General features: G+C 33.0%; 1 protein-coding gene across 2 annotated transcripts in view; it reads right to left on the bottom strand.

Moving 5' to 3' along the window:
* LOC118183051 (uncharacterized) overlaps window positions 1–25,661 on the bottom strand; it is a 106,871-nt gene that overhangs the window by 47,678 nt on the left and 33,532 nt on the right. The window contains exon 1 of one of the 2 annotated variants that reach the window (XM_035352469.2): window positions 5,210–5,435. The exons of the other annotated variant lie outside the window; for it this stretch is intronic. Within the exon in view, the coding sequence (XP_035208360.2) occupies window positions 5,210–5,267 (58 nt within the window). The 5' untranslated portion in view covers window positions 5,268–5,435. Of the gene's footprint in view, window positions 1–5,209; window positions 5,436–25,661 lie in introns of those variants that run through there. 2 annotated transcript variants of the gene reach the window in all.

Raw genomic sequence — 25,661 nt, 5'->3', positions numbered from 1 at the left:
CTGTATTATATTTAAAGAATCAAATAATGAAGAATGTTAATTGAATGCACGTATGTTTCTCGCACTGTGAAAAACAACGGTACCTAGAGACATCAGATTTTGAATAATGTAACTCGAATATGGGCATTTGGAAGCTCAAATTTGAGAATTTGGATTATTATCTATTGGATGTTTTGTAAAACTTTAGCGAATTTTTGATTAACAAATTCAGAGATTTCAAAACGAGGAATGGCAACACTGTACAGAACAAAAAACATTTTTATCTCCAGCGCGCGAGACTGTGTATCAGAAATTCTAAAGATATGCTCTTTTTAAATATTTTGTGATATTGCTGTTAAATTGAATTTTATGGTTTAAATGCGAAGAAAATGATAATTAATAAATAAAGGTAACATAACGTTAAAAACGCACCTTTGGGTATAATATAACATCTGAAAGCTTTGAGACTTTTTTGTTTTTTATGTCCTCCTCTTTAAACTGCTATACTAAAATGTAACCCGATATAAAAAAACCTTTCGTAATCATTTCATATGTTTACGTTTCGCATGTTTCATATGTTACGTTACCTGAAGATTTTAATAACATTACCTCCAGTAAAACCGAGACAGATTTGGATAGAAAATAAATAGAATTTGGCACCGTTTAGCACCCTTTTATCATAATGGTGTAATTTTGTTATTGTTGTTTGTCACGTGATCAAGTTCCATATTAACCCTCCTTCCTTCTCCCTCCAAAAAAATAGATTTCTTCTAATTAACATCAAAGCCTACTATTGTCTAATTTCTTACATTCTGTATTATGTTTTTATTTGCTATTAAATTATTAATTATTGATAAGCCCGTAGCAGTTTTTAGAATAACTGCTACATTACAAAATCGTCCATTTAGTCACGATGCTATATTCAGAAATAATTAATTCCATGAAGCAAAAATTTCATAAAAATTCTTGAAGAGATGTTTATGGTTCGATTTGCAAATTCATATTTCTATACACGCATGAACCTTAGAAATTAATCTTCAATTGCCTATCGTAATATTATTATCATAGTATTTATAAAAAAAAAAATTAACATCAATAGCCTTTTAAGTACATGATATTTAGCGGTTCTTGTTTGGAGACCAACAAAGCGTATGCTTCAAAATTTATAGAAAAGATTGTTTTACAACAGAGCATGTTATAGTTCAGAATTCAAAGAGATCAGTACTTTACAAAAAAAGCACGTGATGCAATTACGCATCTTGAGTCACTTGAGAAGTTCCAATTTCAAATATTAGATGTTGCGGCGCAGGTATTTTTAATTTCAGAAGCTCACTCTAGTGGCATGTGACGGAATTATCGTTTGCAAATTATTCCAACAACCATGTCAGTCATGTGACACTGAATTCTTAGAAGAAATGAAAGCTTAGAAGCTTTTTTTTCGAAGCTTGAAATTCCTAGAAGAATCTCCAAGACTTACAGGTGTTATGAGCTTGGGAGTTTTTTGCAGTGGAACATGGGAACTGATAACTACACGTATGGTATTATAACACAGATTCAGAATCTTAATTCAGAATTAATTAATCAGTTACAGTTCTGATGGCATTTAATGAAATACAGATGACAAAATTAATTACAAAATTCAGATCTGTATAGAAACAATTCTTTTTTGAAAAAGCATTATTGCTAAATTCTTTGCGCTACAGATTTACTTGATTTACATAAAGACTGAATATATTGTTGATTTACATAAAGACTGAATATATCACTGAATATATTGTTGTACTTATAGATTAATTTTAAAAGAGCTTTAAAAGTAAAATATTGCAATATGGCTGCAAAGATTAAAAATTTAATTTAATGGAGAACATATAAATGAAAAATTATCTCCTAAGAAATGTGAAGGAAAATTTAGATAGTAAAAGAGTCCTGTGTGAATCATAAACTGGAATTTTTAATTAATTAAATTGGAATCGGTAATTAAAATGCTAAATTAATAGAAGTAAATTGAAACAATTAAAAAAAAGAAAACCATTGTTGATCCCATAAAAAGATTCCGACTTTTGAAAGGGAATTATAATCTCTCTACACCAGGGTTTCTTAAACTTTTTGGTGTGGGGACCCTCATAATATTTACGAAAATTTTGTGGGACCCCCCCCCCCTCATAAGCACTGCGCAAATCCGACACACGCGTGAGTAAAACTGTCAGTTTCTTCACTTGTACTGTAATATACTACTGCCGTTTTAGGCCATTAACATTAATTTTTAAAGTAAAATGAACGTTTATATTATCAAAAAGTGCGTCGAAACGTTTTCGTTTTTCTTTATCTATATTAGCTTGTCTTTATCGAGGAGTATTTTCAGATACGTTATGTAAAAATATTTGGTAATTGTAAAATTATTATAATAAGTTAAAGAAATATCAAAACTGCTAAAATTTTTAGCGACCCACAGTTTAAGAAACTATGCTTTGTACAATCACCAACAATTCATAAGGGTCGCATTTCATCTTTTCGTATCTCTGAACAAAATCCATATTTCAATTTTAAATTTACTAATCAGTTTTATAAAATAACTGAATTTAATTCTCAAATAATTTCAGAAACGTGAAAAAAATTCCCCACCACGATGATAGATAATTAATTTCGAAAATAAATAAAAATAATATTCATAGCGTACAATACCTAAACTTAAAATATGTCTTTTCCTGTAATACGTTTCTCACCAATGAAATTTTTTTGCTGAAGAAGTTTTTAATCTTTGGCTCTTGAAAAACTCTTTAACAGGAGTTCTATCATACTCATATAAACTTTAAAACCTTTTTCGTTTCATTAAAATTATACATGCAGGGTGAAATAAGAATCCTCAAAATTTTAGGGGTTGATGGAACTTAGCAAAAGCAACAATTTTCGTAATACAGTGACCCAGAATTACCGCTGTTATTGTAAAACTAATCGACATGGCAGGTATCTTCCAAAGTCTACATATCTTGCAGTTGGTTTTTAATATCTTGCAGTTGGTTTTTAATATCTTGCAATCGGTTAATAATGTGAGGAATTCTAGTAAATTTCAAACACTATTTCTGGCAAACTTCCATGATTAAAATGACTTTTTCATTATCCATTTTCTGCATTTCCGCGATCACATTTCATAGTCACCTTGCATGTGTATTACGGTTTGGTTTATTCGATTAAGACAGAGCACTCGAGGACTATCTGCCTAAGAGTAGAGATGCCTTCGTGGAGGACTTTCTAAGGGAAACTTGTTCGTATACACGTTACACACGGGGGAAAACCACGAAAACGCCCCTGCAAAAAGTCAGCCCGTTCGTCTGGAAGCGAACCTAGGCCAGAACTACAGTGTCAGCGACTTTAACCGCTCGGCCGCTGGTGGGCTCTTACACTGCATTATGAAAATTGTCAGTTTAACTCTTTTTTTATCACCCGTGAAAGTTGCGATAACCAATTTAGGAACACTGCAGCCAAGCACTAAACGCTTCATTTATAATACAGGGTGTTTATGAAGTCCTGGACCCATTTTGGTGTTTGGTGACTCATAAAATAATGAAGATATAAACAAACTGCATTTATTGATGGAATAATTTATATATTTTCCTTTTCAGGTTTGAATAGCTTTACTTTTGCAAATGTCGTCTGCGCGTGTGGTTAATTTCAGATAATTTCATTTTCCAGTCTAAATATCTGTACTTTTCTAAATATCGTCTGCTTATTAATTGCATTTTTCTCTTTTGTTTTTGGCAACTATTGCAATGTTATGTTTACTTTTGATGTGTTTGTTCTAGTACTTTTGTATGTGATGTTTTATTCGACCGGATATTAATGTGAATGCATGCACCACACTTTAAGTTTTCCAGTTAAAAAAAATCTCTTCCATTTTCTACTTTATTTATTCTTTTATAAGGAAACTCAGCTCAAGTTCACTTATTTTCTGGAGACTTCAATGAAAATTTTAGTTGACTAATCCATCAATGATTTGCATACTTGAAAATCTGTCACAAGCAGATAACGGATAATTCATTATTTTTCCATGAAAGCTTGAAAGAACATCTCCCGATTAATCGGAGTAATACCAGAGATGTTCACGGTTAATGTAAAATCACGGTTAATCAAAGAACAGTTGAAAAAACACAGGAAAGAGGAATCACCCATATTATAATAAGGAAAAAGAAAAATACTGTAAACAATTTACCTGAACTTTTAAGCAGTTTAATTTAGAGAATAGCTTAATTTGGTTAGTAAGTAAATCAGTATGTAAAGTTCTTTATCTCTCCGTTTTGACCAGTCAATGTTTTCTTCCTCATCTCGCAATATACATGCTGTTTATGTTTGTTGGTTTATATTACCGCTGTGTTTTGATAAGATTTCGTCAGAAACAAAAGATTGAACTTGATTTATTTCTAACAGTGAGAAATTAATTTTTAATGAATAATTTAAGAATTTACATATTCCGGAATACATTCAATTAAATTATGTAGGTTGCAGATACAACCAAGTTTCAAAACTTATCACTGCTATTCATGCATTTTCCTTCTTGTACTTTTTGTTGAAAATTTTGTTTTGTAATAATTTTTTGTGACAATTACTCTGTGATAAACAATTTTTTTTAGATATATGTCCGGCCTAATTGTTACCGAATAAGTGGAAGTTAACTGTACGATGTTTTATTTTTTATATATATGCTATAGAATTTTTTTTTTTTTTTTTTTTGTATTTTATACTCTTTAAAAAAATTGTTACATATATTTTCTATACTAAAACTTCAAAGGAACATTTAGAACTATTCAATGAACACCAGTTCCGCAAGTCAAACTAGCAAATGCTTATTTTTCTTCTTAAGCAATTCTCTTTCTCATACAACATAAACGCACATCATAAATAAATACAGAACAAATTTTTAAATAAGGTAACAGAAAAAGAATGTTTTTATCACTTTTACCTAACGTAAACAAATAACAAGTTTTTATAAATAAAAGTTCTTTTTTCTTACAACAGTTTCAGGAAATGAAATATAACTGTTCAGTTCTAATTTCCGTTTAAATTATTAAAAAAAATTAACAGCCATTTAAGTCATTGTCCTGTATATTCTCAAATAAAATGCAGAAAACTACCCACGTGCCGCTATTTTCGCCGCGTGTCTTATTCAGTCGCATAAAATTCGAACACCGGCAGACGAAGCGGAAATAAATATATTCCGAAAAATCATTCCACTCACCTTGAGCCATGAGGAGTGGTACCGCCGACAGGAACGTCACCAGGAACGAAAGGCACATGTCAGTGGCGCCGCGTTTACACGGCACGCGGCCGCTATCCTCTGTCAACTGATTAATATTCGAACTCCCGACTATTCTCGGCAATCGTAGTGTAGGGTTGCCCGTCACAGAAAAACATTCGGTAGACCGCCAATGCTCGCCACTCGCTGGAAGCAGCTGAAGGTAGGAAGCGACGTTAGGATTTTAAAACCGGAGGACAAGAGACCCGGACGGTGCGTGGGGGTGTTGTGGACAGGGCGATACCGCCAATGTTTGTTTTTATTCGCTGGCATTCCACACCCCATTTTCTTCCTCTGGTGTTTTTGTTATTTTTGTCTTTCAGCAGATGATTTCGAGAGCCAATTTCGCTCCATGGAGGGAATACCAATTTTATTTATCTCAGAGTTTTATTTAGGAAACACACGAGGCAAATCTTTTTTTTACAAATTTATTATCATTTCATCTTTATCAAAATTACTTTTTGCATTGACGCCAGCAACAGGCGAAGGGAAACATTTCATTATTTGCTTCGTTTAGAAAATATTTATTTTATTTGAAGGTTTTTATTATTATTGTTATTTTGGTGAACAGAAAAATATTCATGTCGAAAATGATATAGTTTTATATTAAGGCTTCCTTCTGGATATAAAATACACAGAACAAAATTGTTTATGAAAGAAATAATTTAATCACTCAGTTATTTTCATTCCCTTCCCTTCTCGCCCAGAATGACTTGTAAACTTAATAAAAATTTACGTAAACTTAATAAAAATTAGATTTCGTAGATTGTTAATTAGAGATGTAACGCGGGAAAAACTTATATCTTGGAAACAATATAAAATATGCTTCCTCTAAAACAATGATTCTTAATTCATGATCTGCAGACCTCTGGGAATCGGACAGTTCAGTTAGAAGTTCCTGCAAAGATTTTACAACCATAAATATTAATAGGCGAAAGGGCCAATTTGCCCAGAAGGGCTATTAATTTCGTTTTGGCATTTTGCCTCGTCCACTAGAAAAGGGCGTTTCATTTTTCAAATTGTTGCCACCATATATTACAGCCCTGCCTTATATTTAAAGAAATTAAATAATGAAGAATTTGCATGAATCTATGTATGTTTCTCGCATTATGAATAAACAACGGTACCTAGAGATATTAAATTTTGAGTGACGTACATCTCCATCCGAATATGGGCATCTGGAAGCAGAAATATGGAATTTTTTTATATATGTTTATTGTGTTTTTTGTTTATCTATTTCATATTGTGTAAAACTTTAACGAATTTATGATTAACAAACTCAACAATTTCAAAGCGAGCAATGTCAAAATTGTACGAAAAAAATCTGAAAGCTTTTAGATTTTACATTACGCCCAAAAGGACTTTTTTTAAGGTTTTGTGTGTTACCTTTAGCTATTAAATATCATGTTCTTCGCACTTAAACCATAAAATTCAATTCAACAGGAATATCACAAAATATTTTAAAGAACATATTTAGAATTTCCGATACACAGTCTCGCGCGTTGGAGATATATATATTTTTTAATTCCTATACAGTGTTGCCATTGCTCGCTTTGATATCTTTGAGTTTCTGAATCAAAAACTCATAAATGCTTTACAAAATATGAAATAGATAATAAAACAAATTCCTAATTTGGGCTTCCAGATCACCATATTCGGACGGAGACACACTTTATTCAAAATTTGATGGCTTTAGGTACTATTGTTTTATCACAATGCGAGAAACATAAATACATTTATGCAGATTCTTCATTATTTACTTTCTTTAAATATAATACAGGGCTCTAATATTAGGTGGAAACAATTTAAAAAGTGATTCGCCGTTTATAGCGAATCAACGCAAAATGCCAAAACGAATTTAATAGCCCTTCTAGGCAAATTGCCCCTTTGGAATAAAAAAACCTTTTTTATCTCCAGTGCGCGAGACCGCGTATCGGAAATTCTAAAGATACGCTCTTTTTAAATATTTGAGATACTGCTGTTGAATTGGATTTTATGCTTTGAGTGCGAAGCGCATGATATTGAGTAAATAAAGGTAGCCCACAAAACGTTAAAAAACTGCCTCTTTGGGGCGTAATATAAAATCTGTAAGCTTTCAGATATTTTTTTAAACATTTTATATTCTGTAAAACTTACAAATTTTTTATTAACGAACTCCACAATATGAAAGCGAGCGGTGGCAACACTTTCCGAAATGAAGCAGATGTTCATCTCCAGCGCCCGAGATTGTCGCCACTCGAAAAAATGGGTGCTGAAATTACCATTTTCAGAGTCATTTATGAGTATCTCCGCTGATTTAAGTCGTACGAAGATAAGAATGGTCTAAATGGTTTTCCCCGAGTTTTCATTATGAAAAACAAAATAAAAATGCCGTACAGATCATTGGCTAGGGATCCAGCAAATTAGGCATCAACTGAAAGTGATTTTCGAATTCAATAATGTCTAAGAACCATTGCTGTTAACCAAGCCTGGTCAAGTTACTACAAATATGATCATCCAAAGTAAAATCATTAAAAAAATTCACAGTAAGATATTGAACAATCTAGATTAAGATAAGAATCTAGATAAAAAATCTAGATTGCTGTTAGAATTTGAATTAAATATCTGAACACTATCTTCTGAGAAGTGATATGTGCTAATACTTTTTTTTAAATATTTATTTCTTCTTTTTTGCTAAAGAAAAATACATAAGCTTTCTCTTAAAATATCTAATCTATATATCTTTTTAGTGCAAATAACGCCAAAAGAAATCTTTCGAACATCTTCATTAGGATTGCATTATTTGCTTAAAACGAAGCACTTACTTAGCTCTGTCTGCAGCTTTGAGATAAGGTAAGATGGAAATCCAAGGTCTTACTTTTCTTGACATCAACCTTTAGAGAGAATTTCTTATGACAAGTTTTAAGCATTTTCGTTCATAAAATCCCACCTACTCTACCCCATATATTTAGAAAGAAGCTAACGGTACTTGAATAACCAGGTAAAAACTAATTTAGACTTTTCAAAAAATATCTAAGTAAACGCAATTACAACAATAAAATAAGATTTTCTATAAAAGTATTTCAAACTTTTACTTACTTTCCGTTAACCAGAAGTAGGTATAATAATCATAAACAAGAATTGAAAATGTACAAAGAGAGAACAATACTAATAAATATTTTATTTTAAAAAGAAATTCCAAAACTCAGGTGTAAGAACTACAACAGGACTTAAGCTAATGAACTAAAACATGAAAGGGAATGTTATTGCCTTGACTCCGTTCTTAGTCATGGGTGATATAAGTCTGCAGTTAAGTTTTCCGCACTGCATGTGCAAAGCTAAACATATGCACAGTGAGCTTTAGCCAATATGAAACATACTACACATTTTGCACGTGTGCCAGCAAAGTCCATGTAGTACTTACTAAATGATTTATGGTAAAGAAAAATGCATTGATTAAAAGCAGAATACAGAAGCTTAAAATGTAAAATGAAATAATTGTAAATCCAGCTTAAGGCAAAAATTCGTTTGCAGTTGCTTATATTTGAAATCTCACCCCGAGGAACAATTCAAAAGAAAAAAAAAATCAGTCAGGGGTCCTATTAGAGAGGAAAACCGATATTTTTTGGTATATCTAGTAACTGGATTTGCTCTGAGGAAAAAATACTATGTTTACAATAAAAGTACCATAATAATTTTATTAAAATAAATTACACAGACACTTTACCAAAGAGGAAACTAGAAAAAAATAATGAGGATAGATCTTACAGAACTGTTATGAGAACAAAATAACGTAAAATGGAGTAATAACACCAACAATAATAAACAAAAAAAAAAAAAAAAAAAAAAAAAAAAGAAGGAAGGAAACCTTCCATGTGAATACCAACAAATTTCACAACGTTCAATACGGCAGTCTTAAGCTTCATTATCTTTGTTTGACATCATGCAGACTAGGCAGAAGAAGTTGTCGGATCATTTTCTAATTATTTCTACAGCCATTATGAACTGGAAGATCTCGCAGATTTTGGGATGGTGGCTTCTTCTACATGTCTACTGAAAGCGAAGTTGGCACATATCATGTAACTGAGGTTTGATGAATGTTCCAGTTGTGTAAAGAGTTCGAAATTCTTAGTCTCCAATACGTCAGCTTCATCAGCTGCTCTGCTAAGAAGAACATAAATTCTACATTTAACATCTCTATATAAATGTTTAATCCATGCTTTTCGGTAAAGATGAGCTGAATCCAAAAGAATTTCTGTAGATTAACCTTATCCCATAATAGACTCGGTTATGAAGTACAGAGCAGTGTTTTGTCATTATTTATGGTCTAATCATTGTACGCGTATAATCCTGTATAAAGTCTAGTCCAAAATGGCCCCTGCCACTGAGATTTTATTGTTAACTAGCAGCTACGCGGCCAGCCTTCGTCTGGCTTTTAAATGTACCAGAAAAATGCCTGAAGGGAACACCAAACGTTAAATTTAAAAACTGCGCAGAATTTTACTCTGCAGAACAACAAAATAAAAATAAAATTTAAAAAAAAAAAAAAAAAAAAAAAAAAAAAAAAAAAAAAAAAAAAAACTCAAAGGTTTCAGATTTTAAATTACGTCCAAAGGAGCGTTTTTTAAACGTTTTGTGTGTTACCTTTATTTATTAAATATCATGTTCTTCGCACTTAAATCATAAAATTTAGTTCAATAGCAATGTCGCAAAATAATTTTAAAATGAGCCTATCTTTAGAATTTCCGATACACAGTTCGACGCGCTGGAGATAAAAAGATCCCCCCCCTCGTACAGTGTTGCCATTGCTCGCTTTTAAATCGTTGAGTTTGTTACTCAAAAATTCGTTAAAATTTTACAAAATATGAAATCGATATAAAACAAATTCCAAATTTCAAATTTGGATTTCATATGCCCATATTCGCAGTAGGATTACGTCATTCAAAATTCGATGGCTCTAGATACCGTTAGTTTATCCCAATGCGAGAAATATACATACATTGATGCAGATTTTTCATTATTTAATTCCTCCAAATATAATGCTGGACTCTAACATTTTGTGGCAACAGTTTGAAAAGTAAACCGACATTTTTAGAAGTCCGACGCAAAATGCCAAAACTAAAGTAATCTTTTCGGGGACTCAAATCCCTTTGGACTAAAAAAAAAAAAAAAAAAAAAAAAAAAACCCATAAATTTTTAAAAAAATGTATTACATATAACAAAAATGCAATGAAATAAACAATATCCCTGAATACAAATATTAATTATCCTAATAAATAAATTAACCAACACCCCGTTGCCTTCTCTGGACAAACGTCCAGTAACCAAGAGAAACATTAAATTTAAAGCTGAACCACAGAATGATCGCCCTCATTTTTCCTTGCCAAAACCACATCAATGAAACTATTCAAAATGATGCGATAAAATCTAAAATGTAAAATTAAATAAATCTGATTGGAATTTTGAAATAAACCGCTTCGAGGAGCACTGGCTCTTGTCTAGATGCACCTATATACCAAATTTCGTAGCCTTGGGTCTATTTAGCTTACACGCAAGCACGAAAGACACACAGATTCTTTCTTTTATTACATGTAGAGATAATGATTTTTTCCACTTGCGTTATAACAAGTTAATGTTCTGAATCTTAATAGTTAATCGCTATTTTTCTGAGGATATTATCTCATCTACCACATCTAGCTACACTACATTTGATGGCTCCATTGATGATAACAACACACTTCTGATTTGACGAATGACGAAGTAATAACTTAGAAGTCTTACAAGTTTCCATATATATAACTCTTTAGTATTAAATTTACAAGGAGCCGTTTAGATAGACATGTAGGTGTGACTGCAGCCATTAGCACAATTAGAAGTTATCTGGGGTATGATTTCTGCTTCGTTTTGCTAAAACAAAAACCATATTCCTTTTTTGCTGTCAGGTTGTTATGCTTTTTTCATGATTACCAACGATGCACATTTAGAGTTTTTTATTCAATGAGATTTTAAATAGCTTTAAGACTTTTTTTTTTTTTTTTTGGCTTGATCATGCGGACTCAAGTGATTTCGTAAAGGACGTTTTGCAATCTATACTTGCTGCAAATCACAATTTTCCCTTGAAAATGAACAGTGCCGTCTTTTAAACTCTGATATATTTTTTCGTAAAAACACAGTGCAGCTTATTTCGAATGAAGAGAAGCTCAAAATGCACTTTATTTTGTACAAATTCTAAAGTTTGCTCAAAAGTAGGCTCTATATTTTTTTCCTTTTATTCCTTCATAGCAGGACGACATTGAATAGCTAACAGTAGACTACATCTTAGCAACTGCCATGCGCTATGTTAGCTTCAATCTTAGCTGGATCAAGAGAGTAAGCTTGAAATTAAGTAGTCTCGTTTCTATACGATAAAACATGCTTTTGAAATAAACTGCCAAACCTTTTAGAGAAGAGTTGCTGTATATTTACATGGCAAACAAAGACATCCGTACCTACTACATGCAGCTTACTTTGCATCATTATGGTGGACTCGGGAACTAAGTAAAGTTGCTAACAAACAGCATTAATAATCTATTAAGGTTCGATATAACATTTATCAATAGTTCATTTAGTTTTAAGAAGAAACTTCTGAACGAAAATATTAATTATTGAACTCATAAGAAGCTTACTTAGTAGGCAACTTACAGAAGAGAAAATGATTGATTAAAATTCCGTCAGACGATATTTACTGCTGCTTAAACGCATATATTTGTGTTACCATCATTTTTAATATCGAAAATAAATGATCAAGTAAGAATATTAATTCAGAATACATTCTTTTGGTGTAGGTGACATGAAATCGGTGCACTGATGAAAGATGAATAGCTGTGGTACTGAAGATGACGATGATTTATCTTACATTGGTTAAGTATGTAATAAATGAATAAACTTCTGACAAATGAACGTATTTCTGGCGGTATGGATGACAAATCTTTGTATCAGTTTAGCTCACTTGAAACAGAGAATATTGGCCTTGAGTAAGGACTAGAAGTATGATTTTTTTTAACAGCCTTCTAATCTTTTTGAATTAGTGACTCGGTTTTTAAATATCTTTATTTGTTTTATCAGAAACGAAAGTCCAGAATATAGTTTAAAGTATAATGGATACAGAATTAAGTGTTTGATAATTATTCTTTATTAAGTTGGCTATATTTTGTTTTTTACATAAAAATTAAAATAGTAAATGGTGAAAGTCATTCTGACTCAGGTGAAAGTCATTGAAATGATCGTATGAGTTGATAGCTTTAGATTATCGCCTGATCTAAAATTCGAAAGTTTAACTCTCCGTGTGGAGAGTATTTACGCTGTTACGGTTATGCAAATCTCCAAAATCTACGACATGATAAAGAAATGCGGAACTATGTTAACTAAACCACAAAAGATTAAATTAATCAAGTCATTAAAAATAAATGAATAATCAAATGCAATCAAGGATTTTTAAGTATATAACAAGTACATAATTTTTAAGGATACTAACAAAATAAAATGTTACAGCTTTATACACAGTTGGATTTTTTTAAAGATGGAGTCATTAGTATCAGTCTCAGCAACTGCTATAAAAAGAGCTTCGGCAAAACTAGTTCCACTCTTTGTAATATACTGGTGGACAATTGCTAAAGACAAACAGCTATATAGGCTTAAAAAAGTGTGGTTGGATGCCAAGTGAAATAAAACGATGCAGGATATAACGATAAAGATAATTTATTGTGCATTGAAATTCATAAGGCTCTGTAAAGTGTTCAAGGGACGAAATGATCATTTTATGCTGAATACGTAAAAGAGAAAGAAATGCAATTACCTTTCGTAAGCATTCTGGCGTAAAATGTCAAAACGGGATATAGCCACCAAGGAGGGCGACGCAAGATTCCACACTTCGTGTCATGCTTTGCACAACATTATCCAGCAGCTATTGGAGTAATTTAGCCCATTCCTTTGACAGTGCATGGACGAAGGTGTCCTTATTTATTGGAGAGCACTGTCGACCAGCGAGACTCCTCTCCAAAGCATCATAAACATTTTCAATAGAATTCCGATCTAGAGAACGTGCTGGCGATATGGGGCGTTGAACATCTTCATTTTCTAGACACTTCTGGACAGCGACTGGTCAATAACATATTGCGTTATCATGCATAATAATAAATTTATCACCGACAGCACCACTGAACATCCGAACATGAGGCAGCAGGACGTCATTAACTGTACCATTGGTCAGTCATAGTCCCAGATGACACCATGCGTAGGATGTCGGTTTTTTTTTTTCTGTGGGTTTGTCGGACTATATGCAGTACCACTCTCACGCCAGAGCAACTGACTACTACAATCCCATGACAGACTGAACCTATTCTCATCTGAGAATAGTACACAAGTCCAGTCTTCTTCCCTCCATTTGCGATGTTAACGATACCATTGCAGACGGATGGAAAGGTGACGTCTAGAGAATGGAATGCACAAAACTGGACGGGAAGCGTGTAATCCGTCTGGCTACAGTTTTTCGGAGATTTGCTTGGTAGTAGCATCAAGTAACTGATTTGCTACCTCAGTAGCTGTGCAGCGCCGGCTCCTTTTTGCTAACAGCAAAATATAACTACCTTCTGCAGGCGTCGTACAGCAAACACGACTTCTCCCGTGACGTTTTCTACACATTCCATTTGTTTGAAATGATTTCTAACAAGTTCGTTAGTTGATTCTTTCCCGTTAAATTCTGCTTTTGAACAATGATGGTCAACACGCGTCATATCCTTTACATCTTTTATCAGCGCTATCACGTGTTGAACAACTTCAGCAATCCAAAATTGGCATAAACACAACACGTCTTTCTGCATTCCCCACTTATGATAATTTTCACATTTTCCTACCTTCCATTTTGTGGTTGCAATCGTTGCTACTGTCATCCGCGCTTAGCAATTGTCCAACAGAGTATTACGTTCTTAATGACCATCCAGTTATAAGGTTTTTTTACCTCCGCTATTTCTGCGTGCCTTCATCATGAAAGCATGCTGAAACTAGAAGCACGCTCGACGCCTATTCGAACAATCGGGAGTTTGAATCCCGGCTGGGGCACTGCGGATCTCTTCAATTTCCTGATATTGAAAAATTCTACAAGTGGTTCCTAAACAAAAAGGTAGGGGACGATAATTCGTCACTACCAAGATTTGGCGATTGGGTCCCCTAATCACCATTCGCCCTTTGAAAGGGTGGAAGCATATCAGGTATTTTGTCTCTGACTTCCTCATGCCTTCGTGGTGTAACTAGAAGCACGCTTGACGCGTATTTGGAAGGTCTAGTGTTCGAATCCCGACGAGGACACGGCGGATTTCTTCAGTTTCCTGACATCGATATAACCTAATGATTCTCTTCAGTCTTTTCTGGCAGGTCATTTATGTACATAATAAACAAAAATTAACATTTAAAAATTGTGTATATATGTAATAAAAAGTATTAGAAAAAGAAATCACATGTGCTTTTTATAATCCGTAGAATGATTCTTAAATTAAAAAAATTAAAAAAAAAGTATTCTTCATAGGTTAAATACTTGAAAAAGTAAATGGTACCCGCCGCTTGAGAATTTAGTGAGGAAAATTACATGTAATGTACTTTTTCTGTTTACAATCTACAAAGTTATTTAGTTAAACGGCATATGTGTGCATAGTTGTATATTATTATCTGTTCAAGATAACGTCCAATGCAGCTCTTTTTACTTTCACGGTGTACTTCATTAATCTATCCATACTTTGAACATTATTATGTAAAGGCCAGCGAAATTCCCAGTGGTTTAATAATGAAACAGTTTACATTACTGAAAGAAATACTACAAGAAAAAAAGGTCTGAAAGGTTTCAGATTTTAACGGTCTCTCAAAAGGCTTTGTTAAGTTTTTTTACTCTCTCGTTGAGATCGCAGTCTACCAATGTGCCGTTACGCTCATTCCTATAATTATTTTTATTTTGTCTTTTTAGCTTAATTGTTAAGCATCCTTTTCCTCACACTTACGCCATACAATTCAACACCAAAATCACAAAAATTTTAAAAGCAGCATATGTGTAGAATCTTCGGTGCTATATCAAGTGTTAGCATACGTTTTTCTAAGGTCATCATATTAATGTTCAATTTTCATACTAAGATGGTTTTACAAAACTTTTTTTTTCCCTTTTATTGATTTTTGCGCGTTTACTTTATTTATTCAAATGTCATGTTTTTGGCGTTTACGATACTTACGCTTACTTACATAAAATTCGATTCAACCGCAAAATCACAAAATATTTAACAACAGCATATCGTTAGAGTTTCTGACAGTCTCACGCGCTGATAAAAATATTCCGTACAATGTTGCCATTTTTTGAAATCAGTGAGTTACAAATTAAAAATTAAAAATGCAGGCTTCTGGATGCCCATGTTCGAGTGGAGAACTATGTTGTTCAAAATTTGATGGTTCTAGGTACCGCTGTTTATTCACAGTGCGAGAAACATGCATACATTCATGTAGATTCTTCATTATTTAATTTCTTTAAATATAAGACAGCTGAGGTTCCCAATTCTATGCCTGTGGGCACATGGCGCCCGCCGATCGCTCGTGTGTCCGCCGGTGTGCGATTACAATAAAATTTTTTTAGTTTTCAATAAAATTCTATGGGAAAGTTACACATGAATAAAATGATATGTGTCTCATTTTTAATGAAATAGAAATTGAGTCCAGCACAGATACCAAAATAAAGCGAAATACGACCGATCTCTCTCTCTCTCTCTCTCTTTTTTTTTTTTTTTTTTTTTTTTTTTTTTTTTTATGTGCATAACTATAAATTCACCTTGTAAAAGCAAATGATATTCTAGCAAATGATGTAAAAGCAAATGATTTCACCCGCCGTCCAAAAGATATTCTAGAATATTCTCTTAGGTACAAAAAGATTGAGAACTCCTATAATATAGGGTGATAATATTTGGTGGCAACAATTTGAAAACTGATACAACGCATTTAAGTGTTGCCACCAAAAAGGCCGTTTCGATACTAATATCTCATTCGAGACTGACGTTGTTTTGGGGCTAAAAAAACTATTCTGTGTTTTAAGACGAGGGTCATCCATTTCATAGATCCACTGTGGTTACTATAAACGAAAAGTATCTATATCGTGCTCTAGGAAAAAGAAACTTGGAGAATAATACATGAGCAAACACAGTATTAGCCTGTTCTTTTGAAGAATGTCACAATCAAAATGTAGTCATCAATGTAAAACAAATCTTTTATTGGATACATCTTTCGTTTATGTAGGTAGATGAATATCAATTAATTATTGATTAATGCTGCTAAAGTTCTTTAACGATGATGGGAGCAATTGACTTTTGTAAAGGAAACGAGATACATATCTAGGATTCTCCTAAACCCGTAGAAAGTTATTTATTACTTAATCCAAATAATTCCACAGTACCTAGTTTATTTTGGCAAGCAAAGCACATAATTAAAGTAAAGATGGTTATACAACAAGAAATTTTGTTCATATGCATAATAAAAATACATAGAAAGTCAAGATCTGTATGCTTAAAATAAGGGAACAAAAAGTAAATAGGTATTTAAATAAAAGAGAATTTATCATTTAAGCATTATCACGGGCATGTACTGCATCAAACGTAGTTTAATATTCCTAAATGTTCACAAAGCATTTCCATGGAATCAGAGTACTGAAAGCGGAATAATCGCCAAATGTGGCAACTTTGTCAACTTAACGCATGGTTCCTACCTCCATGGACTTAACGCGAGGGGGCTAATTTTTTTGCGATTAAGCCGATTCTCCCGGGGTTAATAATGATTCTCTTGTCTTCGGGTCTTTCTTTTACTTTTCCCACGGCGGGGAAATTACAACAACCTGTAACCGCACATTAGGAGATACCTAGGACATTTCAATTGTTCTTTTTTTTTTTTCTTCCAAAGGACCCTTCTGCCGAAAGTCTCCTCCATTATTACTGCCGTGTTGCAGCATGCGCCGGCTCGAAATCAGTTCCGGCAAAGAAACCAGGTGGTATATCGTAACACAGCTAGATTTCGTCTGCTGTTGCGATCGATTACTATTATTTAAGGCTTCTGGATTTTTCATTCTTTCCTGGAAGTTGAATATTAATGGTCGCAGAGAATGTCAACAACATTTTCTGAAGTAAAACGGAATGTTGGGAGGCGTAAATGATAGTCTTAACGCCGTATTTTTAAGAATAAAATAGATCAAATATTTTACGGAATGATAACTTCGTATTACAAACCATTACGAAATAATATCCAATTCAAAGTCACCTTACTGAAAGAAATCTCCCAGGCCATGTTGAAAAAAATTATTCTGTTACAAAACGGACCAGTTTTTTAAATTTTTTCTTTGCATATTTGAGAGAGCAGCATATTGCAGGCAGCAACTAAAGTTTATTTAATGCTCTAGTAGATTGTTAATGAATATTTGTATCATTTTGATTTCTAGTGTCCACATTTACTTGCAATCTGGCATTTTTCTTACAAATCATAAGATTTTATTATGAATAATGCGCTGAGCAGACCCTCCCCCCCAAAAATAGATTTCTCACATGCATATGGTCAAAATAAAATCGAAACCACATTTTTGCATATTTAAAAACGCCAAAAAAAATCTATTGCCGGCAGTTTATTGCTGAGCTAAGTCGAAATATTGCCCTCAAGATGCATGGATTGAAAAGTGCAATTTGAGGTCTTCAGATTATAGTCTTACATCTCAACGAAGAATATAACATTAAAATATCTGATGTAGACACGACAGGACTTCTTTCTACGGCCTTTTAAATCATACACATTTTTCGCTGCACTTTATTTAAACTTATTTCCTCAAATTTCGTTAGATATATATTTCTAATTCAATCCATTCAGTTCTCACTTCGTGGCAAAGCAGAAATACATAGAAACTCAACAATCATCAAAAATTATAAAATACAGAAGAACCTAAAACGCCAAATAAAAACAGTTAAGAAATTTTTTTGCAATTAAAATCACAGTTTTTACTCAGAAACAAGCAATTCGGTCATCGGGCAGAAAGACAAAACTTTCGGCGTACAAAATTGAAAGCTAACTTTTGCTCACACTCTATAAAAAGATACTGAAGTTGGTGCCCCAATAACTTAATTCACTGTTCTACAAAGAGTTTCAAATGTAAATAAATGGCAGCCTCGTTATTCTTACTGCAGCTTAAACTTTTTAATTGTTGATAATTCTACAACTATTGCATGCACGTTACCTGACTCGTCTTCTATTAATTACAACAAAATGGCAAATAGTCATAAAAATTATCAGTAAGATATATTATAAAGTATTTTAATTTGCATCAATCAAATAAAAGTAAGAACTAAAAAAAGTAAAATAAAGATTTAAATTAATAAGAATTATTTATTTTTAATATTGCTATTATTGTCTATATTATTTTGAAATCAATTTTTTAATCAACAACAATTTTGTTCAGTTCGAAAGCTAAATTAAAGATATATTTTGGGGAAGTGGGAAAGAATAACATGAAAAATAAAACTGGGTGTCAGAAAACCAATGTTGAGTTTCTTATACTCATTCTTATCCTCTGTCGAGCGACGGTGCTTTGAGAATCTGCTATGCGCTTAAGCGCATGGAAGATAAATTTAAGGTGTTATTTTTCGGATAATGGCGACTTTTGCTAAGAGCTACTTGTAGATTCTTTGAGTTCTACTTGTCTATAAATTTCCGAAATCTAATCCTGTCTATGAATTTTATTTTTCCAAAACAGGATTTTAAATATTAAGTGAAATCAACATACCTTCTCCGAAAAGCTAAAAATTTCTCTCTTAAGAAAGTTAAAAACAATAAGTTGAATTTCAAAATTGAAAAACGATTTTGCCATTTTCAATCATTTAATTTTGATTTCTAAGACATTCATATCTTTATTATATGCAGCTTAAATGTCTGTTTGTCGCCAATAGTTTATTGGTTGCTTGCGTAACTGTACTAGCCAATGGGGTGAAGTTGCCACTGCATTCAAATAGTCCATATACACTGATACCATACATGCAGTTATCATTGTTTTAATTAAATTATCATGGTATTCAAGAACATTTAAATATTTACAATTGTTGCTTATTATGCATTTAACTATATTTACATATGAATTACCTAGAAACTTACAAATGTTGAGAAATTAAAGGAGACAAACTATCGAGTTAGGCGTAGTACATCTCCCCCAAACTCCTATACTAAATATCCTTTCGCGTAAAGAGTTTAAAATTTTGCCCGATTTTATTTCGACATTGTATTTTAAACTGAATTTTCAGCTGAACGCAAATTGAGCGTGTCAGGGGAAACGTGAACATTAGTTTGCTTTAGCAATTATCTGTTTTTGAAATGGTTTACAACTGAAAGCAAATTGAGCGTGTCAGGGAGAAGGTGAACATTTGTTTGTATTGGCGATCATCTGTTTTACATAAAAACTACGTCTTAACGTAATTTCCTTTAAGAATGCCTCCTAGAAAATACAGCACTGAAGAGGAGAGAGAAAAGGAGCTAAAGCTGCACAAAAGCGACTTTCTCGACAAAAAGAAACCACTGAGCAGAGAAAGACAAGGCTTGCTTCAGTCGCAGAGCAAATGAGTCGTTCTCAGCAAAATGAGACTGATGAGCTTTGCATAAACCATTTTAAAACTGTAAGTGGAGAAATCTAAAGCAACTTTCGCACTTGCTTGCAACGATCTGTTGTGAGAGATTTGCTTAATTTTACCGAGTATCCTTGCGTCCTTTATATTTGCAATTGCTGCTGCAATGATACTTTCTTGCTGATACTAAAAAGGAAGTATCGTAATCGCAAAAAACTTCAGGCATAAAATATTTCAACGAAAATATCCATTTTGACCGCTATCGAATGAAATTTAACGATATTTTTGCGTGACATCCGTCAACGTCAGGACAGAATAAAGAACTCTTTTTCCATCCAAAAAACTATAAAACTGATTTAAATCGAATTCTGAAGAGAAATTTTCGTGGCGTCTGTGCGTGTGTACGTATATCGCATAACTCAAAAAGCGAGTAGCCTTAGACCATCGAAATTTTGTATATAGGATCCCTATAGCATATAGATGTGCACCTGGTATTTTGGTTGCAATCCAAAAGTATATAAATATATGTATATATTTACTAAAGAAATATTGATTATCTCCTAAGATTAATTTTAGTAGAATTATCTAAAAAGAGTGAATCCATAGTTAGTAAATTTAATTCCGAAAATTGTTTTAAAATAACTTGAATGTAAATTGTTAAAAATGTTTAAAGGGGTCTTGAATTAAATCATGAATAACAAAATTTCAATTGTAAAAAGAAATTAAATTAAAAGCAAGTAATTAAATTAAAAGCAAGTAATCATTGTCATTGATCGGAAATTAGTTGACTTTTTAAGAGGAACAAACCAACTCCCGTTCAATTATCAATAATTAAGAAATAAATACGAAGGTGTTTTGTCCTTTACTCAAGTAATAAGGCGATGCCCAAATTGCAATTTAAGTTAGACCAAATATTTCCGTGAATTGAAAGGATCAAGAACCAATGCAGAGCACCAACCACTCTGTTACTCGGCTCAGTAATCTCAGTTTCTTTATTCCTATATGTTTGTAAATTGGGTGCTTTTAGCTTTAAAAATGATTGAATTATGTTGTTCTTATCTTCCGGGTAAGGTTTTTATGCCTTTAGTAGATCTGCATGCGATATTTTTTAGAATTATTAACAATTTAAAAGTTGTTTAAGTGCCGCTAAGCCTTTTGCAATGGCGACAATGTTGGTTTACATTTGAAACAGCAGAATAGTAGATTTGTTGCCAATCTAGAGAAAGTAAGCTTCGCAAAAACAAAGCTAACGCCTTCATTTATTAGTGCGAATTAAATCATGTTTAATCCATTCTGGAATTTATTCGAGGAAATAAGTGTTTAAGATTTACTTCATAATTTTCAATACAGATATTTTGAGTTTTTCTGTATTTTTGCCTTGTCGCGAAGTAAAAACTGAATTAATTGAATGAGAAATACCGAATCGTCTGTGAAACTTTTTTATTGTTGTTGTTGTTTGCTCAATTTCTTTTATATATCGTTTTAGATTTATTATAGTATTTAAATAGAACATGTGGCAACGATTAGATAATTCTTAAGATGATATAAATTTTGTGCATTCTGAGTTAAAAAATTAATGAAATTTAACGCTGTTAAGCGAACCTAGGGCCAGAGTGTCGCTATGGTAAACAAATATAAGGAATTTTAAAGAGTGCATTTATTCTATGGTGGTTTATGCGCTAATGACGAAATAAATTTAATTAAATCCAATAAGTTTAAATGAAATGCAAGAAAAAATGCGTATAATTTAATATGCCGTACAAGGGGAAGTCATGTGGTGTACACATCAGACTTTTTTATTTTGAATCTTTTCATGTGTAACAAGAACGGGCTTTCATAGACACGAACTAAACTACTGCACTAAAAGTTATTGTAACACGATTTGTATGAAACATGACAAAATTAAAATTTATTATGACTTATCGACTCATAATAGTTAGTAAATAACAACATACTAATTGTTATAACACGATAAAATAATATGAAAATAATAAAAATAACGAAATGAATAATAATTTATACAGTTTTCGAATGGAACCGCTACGCGAAAGACGCTCGTTTGGTTCCTATACAAAGCAGGCTGTCTTCGAGCAGTGAGTATTCTTCACTGTTTATTTAATTTAAAAACACTGTTTATTTAAATATTTTTAAATGTCAAGTAAAAATTAATGGAGAGTCCTTTCATAAAAAATGCCAGCCCACTAACCTAATCCCATTAATTCAGTGCAGCATGCCACAAGCTACTGCCTTCCGATTTATTCTTCAGTTATTCGAAGTAGCATTTCCTATGCATAATAGACTCACCAGCCAGTGACCGAGCGATAAAATCGCTGAACACTGGTAGTTCGATCCGAGGTTCGAATCTCGCGAACGGGCATGGGAGCTTTTGGGGTTTCCCCATGTGTAACGTATATATGAGCCAATTCCCTTAGAAAGTCCTCCACAAAGGCAACACTCCTCTTAGGCAGATAGCCATCGAGGTTTTGCCATAATAAAATAAACCAAACTTATGCACTATATTGGATGACCGTGGGTCTTTTTATCAAAGTGTAGTTTGGTTTTCCTGCTATGATCTATAGGTCTGGTCTGCTTTGTTTGCATCAGGATACGGAGAAATGATTAGAAAAAAGTTAAGAATTATGTTTAGAGTATAAGGTATTTCTCCCGCCTTCCTAGCGTGCCTTCGTGGTGTAGTGGTTCTGCACGCTGGGCCGCTATTTTAGAGGTTCGTGGTTCGATTCCCGGCAAGGCGGTTGCTAGTTTTTCATCTTGCCTGCTTCCAAAAGGTGTCTTCCTTTTTCCGCGATTCCTGTTTCCGCGGTTATCAGAAATGTTCCTGCTTCCGCGGTTATCAAAAACGTTTCTGTTTCCGCGAAATCATCAATCTTCATTAGCCCCCTTCCCAAAGGGGTTACATAGTGGGGGGCCAAGTGGGCCTTGGCCTCACCCGAAATGTAGGACGGCAAAAAATGTTTAGATTTAAAAAGAATTTTTAAGAGAAATAATCGAAAAATATTTACGATCTCAGATCTTTACATGAATGAAGATAGTATAATATATTTAAAAGGAGAAAGAATCATGTAAAAGAAGAAAGAGAGATGTTCAAACTCTGCGATGATTTTAGCAATGAACTAAAAGATAGTTTCCTAAAGTTAAAAACAATATTCTTCCAAAATTCTGCATAAAGTTCAATTATAATAAATTCTTTCAGAATAAATATTCGTTTTGAAGCTACATCTTTCTTCTAAAACTGTGACTTAATTGCGCTTTTGCAACTTTCTTTATGCAAATCCAGCAAACTACATTTTCCTTAGTTTTATTCTGAATTCAATTCTGATAACCTTTATAAAGGGCTAAAGTTTTTTTTTTTTTTTAGTTCGAATAACGTCTAAAACATCCATATTGATTAACATAAGATGTGAAAATAACAGTTAATATTTAACAGAATTACAAATGGAATGAAACTAAAGATTTCGAGAGGAGTCAAAACTAATACACGTTATGATAAGGTTACATAAAAGAAGAAGAGACTGAAGATTTATATGGACAAGGATGTCTCGTGAGCATAAGCTGAAAATTATTATTTGTTTTAACTTACAAATACGTTTTCAATAGTTATTAAAATAGTCTTTATTAAAATAATTAAATCGTTGGCAATGTTAAAAACGCAAGCTCGAGAGCCACGAATTGCTCTCGCACGTAAAATGTATAGAATTTGATTCTTTGAAGATAGGTTTTTCTCTGCAGAATTGTATGTAGCCATTTCCACTACATCACAACGTCTTCAATGTAACGAAGACTAACTTATTAGCATAATTCTTCTTAATGATTCATCGTGACATCTCCTGAGGAGTTGTGGGAGGGGGACTGTACTCTTCGATTTCGTGGAAACAGGAAGAATTTTGAAAAACGCGGAAAGACGAATCGCGGAAACAGAACTAATTCCTTCCAAAAAGTAACTAATGACTCTACAAGAGAAAGGAAGGAAGTGAAATGAATTTGAATCCTTCTCAAGATCTGAATATGCGTAGGCCTACGAAGTCCAGACCTAGGTGAAGGATTTTAGAGAGCTGCCAAATCATTCTATAGTTCTTTATAATTTTGTCTTTGTCTATAAAAGCCTCGCAAGGCATCTAAAGAACATTGCATCTAGGATGTAAACTGGTTGTAATAAAAATTTAATTTTTTTTTCGAATGTGTTATGAAATGAAAGTATATTTATTGCATGAAATTTCTTCGTTTATTTATCTGCATGCAAGAAAAATTTACAAAAGCATCGGTATTGTTACATTAGTTTCAAATTTTTAAGAGTAATTCTTCGCATAAACACTAAAAATTCTTTTAAATTGGAAAGGATATATGTTTATATTTAATTTTACAACTTTGTTCTTTGATAAAAAATGTTCAGATTTATGGATTTTTTTTGTTATTTGTAGATTGTATTTTTTGTGGACTCGAAATTTTTCTGTAAGTTCTGAATGTCACAGTTTCATGCCACTAGGCGTCATATACATAAATTCGTAAGATACTGGAATGTATATACTCATTCTGAGTCATTTAAACTATTCAGTTTATTAATTTCCCACCAGCGGCCGAACGGTAAAATCGCTGAACACTGGTAGATCCGATCTGGCCTCGAATCCAGGCAAACGGGCTGGCTCCATTGGAGTTTTCGTGGTTTTCCTAATGTGTAACGTGTATACGATGCCAGTTTTTCTTAGAAAGCGCTCCACAAAGGCATCCCTCTCTTAGGCAGATAGGCCCTCGAGTGCTTTGCCATAATCAAAATAAACCAAACCTAATTTATTTGAAAAATACGGGTTGCTGACAGTAACATTTCGACGTTTCTCAATCTTGGAGATCGATTAATTATAAACACTTTGAATTCGGAAGCTAAACAAATTGCTTTTACCATTCTATTCCGTAAAAGTGATTTTATTAATTTTATTTACTATGCATGTATTCCCCCTTTTTTCTTGCTAACGATGGTAATATGATCTTAGTGAGTGAATAAGTATTAACATTACATATCTTTAACACTTAACATTATTTTTTATGTAGATGTTTTAACTATACAAGGCAAGATAAACATATGAGTTCTTAGAAAGTAGGATAGCAAGTGACTATGAAAAACGCCGCAAAAATAAAAGTGTCTTGAAAATATAACAGAAAAGCACAAAAAAAGGGGGGGGAAATAAATGGAGAAAGCATAAAATCGTACTCCAGCAGAAGTATGCGAGTAATGCAAATGTTACAGTCCTTCTTTTTCGCAGAATCAATTGCCCTTCGCACTGGAAATCACTATTTCGACCCAAAGCTAAGCAGCAGACGGAGATTAAAAAGGCACTTATTCCATACTCTAGAAACGGTAACAAGGTAAAAACTTTTACCCTCTTCTCTATCTACTCTTCTGCTTTTATCTGGACGGCCGAGGGTGCTGCGGGCTAAAAAGACATAGATAAAGAAATGCTTTTTAGGGCTCCAAACTATGTGGTTTAACTGAGGTGGAAGTAGACGAGGGGCGGCGCGAATGATAACGCAAGATTCCATTCGAAAGCATTAGGCATGACCTGGGCACGAGACAAAAACAAGAACTTGGGAGGTACAATTAATTGGCCTGTGAGGTGACTTAGGAATGTTTAAATAATACTCAAGGTAGGAAAGAAAATGGACACAAACTTGAATACTCAGATTAAAGGTGCACTTTTAATCTGAGGTATAAAGTATAATATTTTGCCAAGAACAATTTAAGCCCGTTTTGAATATATATA

Source organism: Stegodyphus dumicola, chromosome 10 (assembly GCF_044657685.1).
Source record: "Stegodyphus dumicola isolate Sdum_Otavi_A_Nest chromosome 10, ASM4465768v1".
Lineage (NCBI taxonomy): Eukaryota > Metazoa > Arthropoda > Arachnida > Araneae > Eresidae > Stegodyphus > Stegodyphus dumicola.
Note: the sequence above shows the minus strand (reverse complement) of the source record. Positions and strands in the feature narration are given on the sequence as shown.